The sequence below is a fragment of the Gekko japonicus genome, unplaced genomic scaffold (assembly GCF_001447785.1).
Source record: "Gekko japonicus isolate JY-2015 unplaced genomic scaffold, Gekko_japonicus_V1.1 scaffold171, whole genome shotgun sequence".
NCBI classification, from domain to species: Eukaryota; Metazoa; Chordata; class Lepidosauria; order Squamata; family Gekkonidae; genus Gekko; species Gekko japonicus.
In genome coordinates, this window is record NW_015175975.1 from 1,553,146 (window position 1) to 1,563,195 (window position 10,050).

The 10,050-nt window shown below is 41.9% G+C and overlaps 1 protein-coding gene across 1 annotated transcript; it reads right to left on the reverse strand.

Annotated features, from left to right (window-relative positions):
- Positions 1 to 1,208: 1,208 nt before the first annotated feature.
- On the reverse strand, positions 1,209 to 8,833 carry LOC107122980 (vomeronasal type-2 receptor 26-like). Its single transcript, XM_015426131.1, has 5 exons — positions 8,750 to 8,833; positions 7,281 to 8,135; positions 6,414 to 6,641; positions 4,028 to 4,154; positions 1,209 to 2,110 (listed from the first exon to the last, which is right to left on the reverse strand). The coding sequence occupies exons 1-5, from the start codon at positions 8,831 to 8,833 to the stop codon at positions 1,209 to 1,211; spliced, it is 2,196 nt and encodes a 731-aa protein (XP_015281617.1).
- Between the last annotated feature and the right edge of the window lie 1,217 nt (positions 8,834 to 10,050).

The window sequence follows — 10,050 nt, forward strand, 5'->3', positions numbered from 1 at the left end:
CGGCTCTCTCCCCACCCCCACCCACCCAGCTCCGAACCTCTCTCTCTCTCTCTCTCTCTCTCTCTCTCTCTCACCACCACCACCCTCCCTCCGGCTCCAAACCGAGGGCCGATTGGCGAGCCGATCGGCCCTCGCCGCTCTGGCCCCCCTCCCTGCTTGCTGCTCGCCGCTTCCCTCCCAAGCGGCGGGGGCAGTTACAGAGCGTCTCTTGTGCATGCGCAGGAGACTCTCTTGCACTTTTGGGGGGATTTAAACATCCCCCCGAATTTTTTTCAACTTTTTTTATTTTTGTGCACACGTGGGGACTGGCCCACGTGTGCACAAACCTCCCCCAGCCCCCCAGCTGCCCCCGGAGCACTGATTTAGCGATCCGCACTCCGGGGGCAAGTTCGCTATTAGATATATACATGATATTCCCATGGAAGCAGTTATAAGAGCACAGTACAGAGATAAATAGTCTTACGTTTTTCTCCTTAAGAATTGCTTATTATTATTCAGTTCAGGCCTCAAAACAATGATATAACACTTGGGGGGGGGGAATGTAGCCCAGCAAACCAACACTGGAAGACAAGATGGAGAAGACCTCCACGGCAACCATGTATTTCCCTTTAGTGCTCAAATAGGTTGGAACAAAGGACAGCCAAACACTGTAGAAGACTAACATACTAAAAGAGATAAATTTGGCTTCCTTAAAACTGTCAGGTAACTCTCTGTGTTAAGTAGTATTTCCTTTTGTCTGTCCAAAACCTATTGCCAATAAGCTTCATTGGATGCCCTCACGTTCTAGTCTTTTGGCAAAGGGATAAAAATTCCTCTATGCTAACTCTCTCTACCCCAGGCATAATTTTATAAACCTCCATCATGTCCCCCCTTAGTCATCTCTTTGATAAACATCTACTTTGCCGCCTTTTGCTAAACATCTACTGAAAGTACCTTTTAAAAGTGCAGGTATATAATGTCTACTGAGTAATCATTGTCTAAATGCTTGTTCACTTTTTCAAAGATATCCAAAAGGTTGGTGAGGCTGGACTTCCCTTTGCAAATTCTTAATTGTTATTATTATTAATAGTAATAATTATTGGTACAGCAGGATCAAAAATGTGGACGAGCTCCAAACGATAATGGGATTCCTAAAATAAATACTAGAAATTAAAATATTATATTCCTATGGATGCAGCTATAAGAGCAGACTACAGAGATACATGGTTTTATGTTTTTCTCCTTAAGAATTGCTTCTTATTATTCAGGTCAGGCCTCAAAAGAATGATATAACATTTGGGGGAAAATATGCAGCCCAGCAATCCGGCACTGGAAGACAAGATGGAGAAGACCTCTACGGCAACCATGTATTTCCCTTTAGTGCTCAAATAGGTTGGAACAAAGGACAGCCAAACACTGCAGAAGACTAACATACTAAAAGTGATAAATTTGGCTTCATTAAAACTGTCAGGTAACTTCCTAGCGAAGAAAGCCACAATGAAGCTGGCAATTGCTAAACAGCCCAGATAGCCCAGGACACAATAAAACATGGCATTTGAGCCCTCATTGCATTCCAGTACAATTTCCCCATCCACTGAATGCATGTCTGAATCTGGGAATGGAGGGTGGGTACTTAGCCAAAGAGTACAAAGTCCTGCTTGAATCACAGAGCTGGAAAAAAGAATAGAATTTGCCAGTCTCTTCCCCACCCATTTCCTCATTGCAGATCCTGGCTTATTAGCTATGAATGCCAGAACCACGTTGATGGTTTTGGCCAACACACTGGAGAGGGCCACGGAGAAGACGATGCCAAAAGCAGTTTGCCGAAGGAGGCAGGTCACTTTTACAGGCTGTCCAATGAAGAGCAAGGAGCAAAGGAAGCAAAGAAAGAGAGAGGCCAGGAGAACGTAGGAGAGATTCCGGTTGTTGGCTTTGACGATGGGAGTGCTGTGATGTTGCATAAAGATGACAAGCTCCAAAGCTGTCAGCACAGAGCAAGAAATAGCCATTGTTGCTAAGATGATCCCTAAGGGTTCTTTGTAGGAAAGGTAGGTACTCATCTTGGGAATGCATTGATTTTTGTCCATATTGGAATGGTGATCTTCTGAACATTTGACACAGGCATCCATGTCTGAAAAGAAAGAGAAGTTGAAAGATTGTTGTGCTTTAAGCCATGCCTTGGGAAATGGTGTCACACCATTTGGACCAACCAACGAGAAGGCATCTTTTTATGTTTTTGCTTTGCAAATTAATTTTTTTGGATGATATTGTGCTGTTGCAGATTAGTGTAGGCTATGAGTCAGCAATCACCTTGCAAGCAAATGTCTCAAGGCTTAACACCCCAACAGTAAAAATGGGAACAGTTCTAACAGTGTGAAATAATGCCATTTAGAGGGCCCATTTTAAAATGAAGCTGTTTTATCTGTTCCCATTAATGATAGTGTGAACCATCTTTATACGGAACAAACCAAAGCATTCAGGATTTTAGAGTTGCTATGCTTGAATCATATGATGCAGTATGGGGGGGGGAGTTATGCTAGGGACAATGGGATCTGTATGTAGAAAAGCCAAATGGGATGGGATTGGGCTACAGGATGGGCAGGATGGAGTGAAAAATTTGAATGGATATGACCTTGCGTCTGGAAACCTGTAACGTTTGTATGTTGCTAGTATTATATAGTAAATATTTTACATTGTTGCAATAGATGAGATGCAATTGTGAATTATGAATCAGGTGTGGAAGGGGGTTAATGAATACAATATTATCTTTTTTTAAAATCCAAATCTTGTCTCTCTATGAGTGCCATCCTTAGTGGAGTTGTTGAGGGTGGACTTAGAAGAGTGTGAGCTGGAGCCCCTGAACAATTTCCTTGCATGCTAGATCACCTCCACTGGGGAGAGCACATTCTCTTCCACTAGCTTTCTCTTAAAGCAATGGCTTTCAATGAGCCCTTGTGCAAACAGAAGCAGCATGCTGCATGGCAGAAGCTATGTAGCATGCATAAAACGTGTTCATAGCCTCTATGTCTTCTGATGATGATACTGTCAGTAGGTTCACCGGGATCAAAATCTGATGTAACAAGAAAACATTCAAGATATAATATCCATGAAGAAGGCAGGGTTTGAGATTGAGCTAGATCCTGAACTAGGGTTGCCAAATCCATCTTCCACCCCCAGTGGGGGACTTTGGGGGCATTAAAAAAAAGTAGCTGGCAGCCGGCGTTTCCCCTTTAAGAGCAGCTGCGTTTCCCTTTTAAGAACGAAGCTGGCATTTCCCTGCAAGCTTGCGGAGTTCGCGCTTGGGAGGAAACACACTTAAAGGAAGAGAGATGGGTGGCTGTGGGTGTTGGGGGTGGGGCTTCCTCCGCCGGCCATCTGGCCGGCGGCGGGTAGAACCCCCCAAAAAACGGGGGACCCCTGGCAAACCATGGGGTTTGGCAACCCTATCCTGAACATATGTTCTCCATCTGATTACTTCATTAATGACAGCAGGAAATGGAAGGGAGAAGAAGGAAAAGAGGAGGAGGAAGAGGTTGGATTTATACCCCTCCCTTCACTCGGAGTCTCAGAGTGGCTTACAACCCCCTTTTCCTTCCCCTCCCCACAACAGACACCTTGTGAGGCAGGTGGGGCTGACAGACCTATGGCTTGCCCAAGGTCATCCAGCAGTTGCAAGTGGAGGAGTGAGGAATCAAACCCAGTTCTCCCAGATTAGAGTCCGCATACTTAACCACTACACCAATTGGAAGTCATAAGTATGGTTTGCTTGGCTTTTTTTGTGTGTGCCACTTCTGGTATCTCAATGTCTTCCCTTTTGTTTGCTTTACAGATAATAAAATTAACAGAGTTGATGCATTGGGGGACTCTCTTTGCCACAAGCTGACCTCTCCGAATTCATGATGATTTCATGATAAATACCTTGGCAATCTTGATAACCAAGGAGTAACAGATGTTCAAGATTCTGGTTGCATGAATTTTCTGGTTGCATATTGTCTTGACTATACTCTTATAAGAAATTGCTAATATCTCTGTCTATGTTGTTTCCTACCTTCCTGGTCAGAGATCATCTTATCTGGACACTGAGCACAATCATAGCAGCAGAATTTCTCTCCCTCCTTCTTTTTCCTGCTGTAGCCAGGATGGCAGTGGTCATTGCACACAGAAATAGGCAACATCTGTATATAACCAAAAAGGTAGATTACCATTGAGAAAATGTATGTCCACAGTGAACAGTGTTCTTTGAAATGGAGTACATGGATTACAGTTTCATCATTTTATTGATCAAGAATTTCCTTGGGGGAAAGGTTATGCATTTGCCGACAAATGTGTTTCTTTATTAAAATATTTATACATTGTATTTTCTTTTTGGCTCAAAGATGGCTTAAATTTTTGAATTGACCCCCTCTATAGTGGGGTGTCGAACTCATTTGTTATGAGGGCTGGATCTGACATAAATGAGACTTTGTTGGGCCGGGCCATGTGTGTCATAAAATGTTATCCCAGGTAGTGGAGATATAAACTTTATAAAGGATACAAACACAAAGGGGTTTTTTTTACTTAAAATAAAACATACTAAAAAAAACATTAGCACTCTTGCAATATTTTGTTTATTTAACAGTGTCTGATAACTGACACCTCTTGCTTTGAATTATTGCATGAAAAAGTCTGTGCTGTTGCAATCTTGAGTATGATGTTCAGGTGTGTATCTGTAAGCTGCAAACCTACCATGATGCAGCAGCAGCAGAACTGGAAGAAGCAGAAGACAGCCAGTTCCACTGCCGGCCTGATAGAAGCCCTCCAGGGGCCTGATCCGCCCCCCAGGCTGCATGTTTGACACCCCTGCTCTATATGGTTAGATGCAACCTAATTTTCTGATGATGAAGAAAGAAGAAGAGATCTACTAGATCACCAGGAAACACTATTCTGGAGACTTGATTAGACAAAATACACATGGGATAGGGGCTGTAATCAGGACGATAATTGGGCAAGCTTGAGTGGGAAAGCTGGCTGGTGTCATATCATTCCAATTTCTCCCCCTCAAGAATACCCCTGATGCTCAGACTCCATCAAATGTCCTAACAAAGTAATCTTACAGCACCTTCTGAAAACATTTAAGGAAAGTTCCCTCCTAAGGGATCCTGTTTCATGAAGTGAGAGCTAATATTGGGATGAACTCTGGTTGATATTGTGTGGGGAGCCTTAAGCAGGTGGACATCCACACAGTGAGCTGTAATTGGTGTAGGGAGACCTATGGGGAGAGGCTGTCCATCAAAGATGTGAGTCTTAGTCAATGCAGGATTTTCCACATCATAACTAGAAGCTTAAATTGAACTCGGAAACACCGTGGCAGCCAATGTAGCTGTAAAGGCCATTTGGTCCAGCCTTCATTCATACATCATGATTACATAGAGCATCTACAGGTTAACATCGTGCAATTAAATGTTATCATGTCTTATGCCTCTCCCAAGGCCATGGGACCAAGCGCTAGCGAATATTCCCTAGGCCTTGTGGGGGATGTTGCTTGAGTAAAGGGTTGCAAGCGCAGGCTAATCTATAAATTCACACAGACGTGTCCTGGCCCTCCCCTCAAGAACGTCAAGAGAGGACCCGCAGACACTTACACTTACATCCTGCCGGTGCTAATGAGGAAAGGGTTTTTTTTACAAGAGCAGAAAGCTGAGAAGTAGGGACAGAGCTATGTATATCAGTAGACCATTGTTATACAGTACAGTGACCCCATAATCCAGGCAAGGGTCCAATTCTGACAGCCAGTGGCAATTTCTGGGCTATCTTTAAGGGTGGTCCCATATGAAATACATTATGATAGTCTAACTCCCAGGTTACAAAAGCATGGACCGATTGGGGCAAAAAGGAGTGCCTCAATTCTCCGGCATTACGCCATCGAAGAGGTCGCCCCCCCAGTGCCCCCGGCTTTGAGCCTTTCACTAAGGCTCACCTGGGGGTGCCACTTGAGGCAGCACCCCTCCTTTTCCCACTGGAGTGTGGATCTTCTCCCCAGGGGTAGGGGAGAGCATCCGCCATCACCGAGCCACAGACCGGAAGTTCTCAGATGGATCTACTTTTGAAATATTCTACAAATATTCTAATGTAAAATATGTAATATTTAAGAAGAATTAAAAGAGGAGAAACACTCTAAAATGGTTAAAAAAGGATTAGAAAGACTTAAATGGTCATTTGTGGAATGACTGTTAGGAAGAAAATTGCTTAGAGGTGAAATCCAATGGGCCAACATCTCCTTTTGTCTCCAGCAGTGGGAATGAATGGGTGAAACTCTTGACTTCTCCTGGATCCTCATAAAGATGGAAAATATTCAGTAACTGAAAGGCAAACAGAACTCCAAAACACCTGAAACATCTGATCTGGAACTTTCCACAATTGTCTTAGAGACCCTGGTACCTGTATCCATGACTCACCTGGTGAAAGTATCTATGCCACACTATCTTGGCATCATTAAGGGTTAACTTTCCCCCCAAAGAAGCCTGAGTTTCCATGTTTCCTACTTTTACTCTCACAAAAGAGCTATTTGGGAAGGTTATCCAGTTTGTGACATCAAAACCTGCAATCAATTCCCCCTTTTCATCAAAATGCACAGTATCCCCTGCACTGTTATTGAAGACGATCCTTTGTAGAAAGTGATGGAGCTGGATAGAAAGAGAAAATGAAACAAAGGGAAGTTAAGATGTTAATAGAATTAGTTTTATGAAGTCCTGCCTTACCTAGATCTGGATTATTCTTGATTTCCAATATAGTTAAAAATTCTAAAAATGAAGCCATGGTACCTTGTTGCAGAGTATACAACAAACAACCTTGTGGCACCTTAAAGATTAATGATGATATGGCAACATAAGATTTCAAGTGCCAGAGCCCATTTTATGAAAGTGCATGTAAATGCCACAGTACTTCCCCCCCCCCGTAGAATTCTGTGGTTTAACCATTTTAAGATCCTCATTGAAGAGTGGCAAAGTATGACTAAGAAATCTTTTTAAATATAGCCTATATTTGCCACTACATTACTAAATGAATTCATAAAACTGAGCCATCACAATGGAGATATTCTCTTTTAAATGGTTCATTACAAAACGTAACCATTGACATAGGGATGCTTCTTTCAGCAGCCTTTTTTATATGAAGGAGAAAAACTTCTCTATAGTAGATGGCCTTTTTGGCTAATGAGCATTAGAAACAGGGATTTCTTGTGGACTTGTTTTGTGCAGATTTAATAGGCTGAGTTTCAAATATGTCAGGCTGATAACCCAGTCTTCTGTCTCTTTGGAGCTTACTTGCCAGGGCTGAACATTCTGAAACTCCACATTCCTTCCATTCCATCTTCTGTGTTTCAGTCCAGATAAGTAAATGGCATGCAAAGCATGTGCCACAGCATAGACAGCATTGTAGATATTGTAGCTGTGACCAGTCATGCTCATTTCAAACAAAGTCCTGGGAAGGCTCTCCAGCTTCTCTTCCCCAGTGCAGGCTTTGATGTCTTCTTCCAGCACACTAGACATATTAAATGAGCAAACAAATGCTTGTTCCCAGAAGTTCTGGATAAAACCATCACCTTTGGCCCAGGAAGGATTTACGATCTGAAGGAAGTTTTGGAAACCTGGTAGGTGACTGGAGTGAACTGTGAAGGATATGGCACCATGGAAGTCCTGTATATCCCAACTTCTTTGAATGCTCAGTGATTCAAATTCCCACTGGGATGTAACAATCCACACTTTCCCAAGAGGGGGGAATGATGAGAGGTGTGCTAAAAAAAGCACCCATCTCAAAACTGAAAGCGACGAACGTTCTCCCAGTACAAAATACACGTTTGCTTTCTTTTCATTGAGAAGTGGATATGTTTCCAGCTGCTCTATGAACAAGCCTATCAACTTGTTCATATAAGTCTGTTTTGGCAATTTTTGTATGAAAGCAAAGCAGATGCCATTTTGAGAAAGCATTGGTATTATTGTCTGCAGGAAAAGGTCCCCACTGTCATCATCTGTTGCCAAGAGCCCAACCCATGTCCATCTGAAATGGTGAAGTAACTGGACAATCCCCTTGTACTGATAGACTTCATTTGGGACCATTTGGTACAAAGGCGGGAATACATTTTCACTGTACTGTGCTGCTGAAAATGATCCGTAAGTGAGCTGAAAGAGAATGTGTAGCACAGGTTCAGAAGCATCCCAAGAACTGTCCAATTGTGTGCCAGATTCTGAAATTTGTATACTCCCATATATGTGGCTTACCTGTGGAACCTGAATTTTATTGTTACGGCACCTAGCCAGCAATATAAAACCATAGAAATACAAATAAACTAGAATGGCCTAATAGTAAAATTTCCAAAGTGCAACTAGGTACTAAAAAATAACATTATACAATCATTTTGGTTGCTAAAACCAGACTTAAGATTACAATAAAACACGATAAAAGGAAAAGAACTAAGATGACTTGGAAACAGTAAAAGTTAAAATCAAACAGTCCTAACCCGAGTGACAACCAGGGCGCTGATGAGCTTTTATAACCAAGGAGCAAAATTTCGCAATCTGATGGAGCACTGTATGTTCAAGGTTAAAAAAACAAGTTTTCCATCTTATCCTGATCAGAAGTCTGTTTTGGCAATTTTTTAATGAAGGCAAAGCAGATGCCATTTTGATAAAGCATGGGTACTATTGTCTGCAGAAAAACATCCCCAATGTCATCATCTGCTGTCCAATTGTGTGCCAGATTCTGAAATTTGTGAACTCCCATGTATGTGGCTTACCTGTGGAACCTTGTAGATGGATAAAATGGTAGCGATATTGTCTGAGACCTCAGAGACAAGCCCTCCAATGACAGCTATCAGCATTTTCTGGGTGTGAGATCTGAAGTTGGGTAAAAATCTGTGCTGTGTGGAAAACAGGCTCAGGGTGGCCTTATATGTCATCCTGGAAACTAAGTAGTTGTTGAGGAGTTGGAAACCCAGAGTAGTGTTTGGTAAGAAGTTGGGATTCTCGTTGATTTCTTTGACAGCATATACCAAAGCTAAGACATTCTGGTAGTATTTTGGCACTGAACTGCAATGATAAAGTGTTTTTTTTTTTTAACAAACAGAAATGCAAGAAAAAACACACTTGTATCCTTGTTATTGCAAATATTAGGCAAGCCCTAAAATATCTCTTTCTTCTGCAGAAATCTTCATGCTGTGACAAACCTCCAGTGAGTTAAAAGGTATAAAAGATAGTGTGCTGGTTCTTTTCTTATGTAACAATACTGTACATTTACTATGGATTATAAGGAGAGAAGAAAGTAGTAATCTTTCTAGAGATTGCGAACAGCTCTTCTGGAAGTAAACCAGGAGAGAGTCATAATCTATCCATTTCCTTGATTCAAGAACTTCATGCTTGAAGCTCTTTTGGACAATTGCTATGTTCAACAAACTGCTGTATCTGTTTTTTTAGAAGTGTTTTGTTTTGCATAGTGTAATAATAGAAGCCTATATATATCACAGGGAAGGGGATACACGTTTCCCTGGTATTTAACCGCACCTCTGCAAATACAAGTAATGTGCATTGGTAGTCTCTTATTATACTATCTCTTATTGACCGCATTAGCACTTCATGTCTGATGAGAAACTCTGTAGGCAAAGACAGAATAGAATTAATGAAGTCTGCAACTACAAACTGATTGTTTCTCATATCTAAAATCAGATATGATGAGATACTATATTTAGAGAATGTATTGTAAATGGAAAGCAACAGGGAAACCTTTCTAATTTTGATGAGCTCACCAGTTTTTGAAAGCACAACCCAGAAATATCAGAAGGTAGATTCACGCTTTAAGGTTTTATGGTGTTTATTTAAGTGGCTTTAAATATTTACTTCTAAAAATAAACTGAATAGTTGACAAAGCACAGCCCTTCCTCCATTTTTCACCAACAGAAAAAGGAGTTGGATCCACCTAAAGGTAAAGGTAAAGGTTCCCTTGCTCGAAAGCCAGTCGAATCCGACTCTAGGGTTGCGGTGCTCATCTCCATTTCAAAGCCGAAGAGCCAGCGCTGTCCGAAGATGTTTCCATGGTCATGTG

Coding starts and splice junctions, on each gene's coding strand:
- LOC107122980 (XM_015426131.1), bottom strand. CDS start 8,833: ATGCTGATAGCTGTCATTGGAGGGCTTGTCTCTGAGGTCTCAGACAAT. Junction 6,642..7,280: donor AGAATGTTCAGCCCTGGCAA/GTAAGCTCCAAA, acceptor CTTTCTATCCAG/CTCCATCACTTTCTACAAAG. Junction 2,111..4,027: donor GATGATCTCTGACCAGGAAG/GTAGGAAACAAC, acceptor CTTTCTTTTCAG/ACATGGATGCCTGTGTCAAA.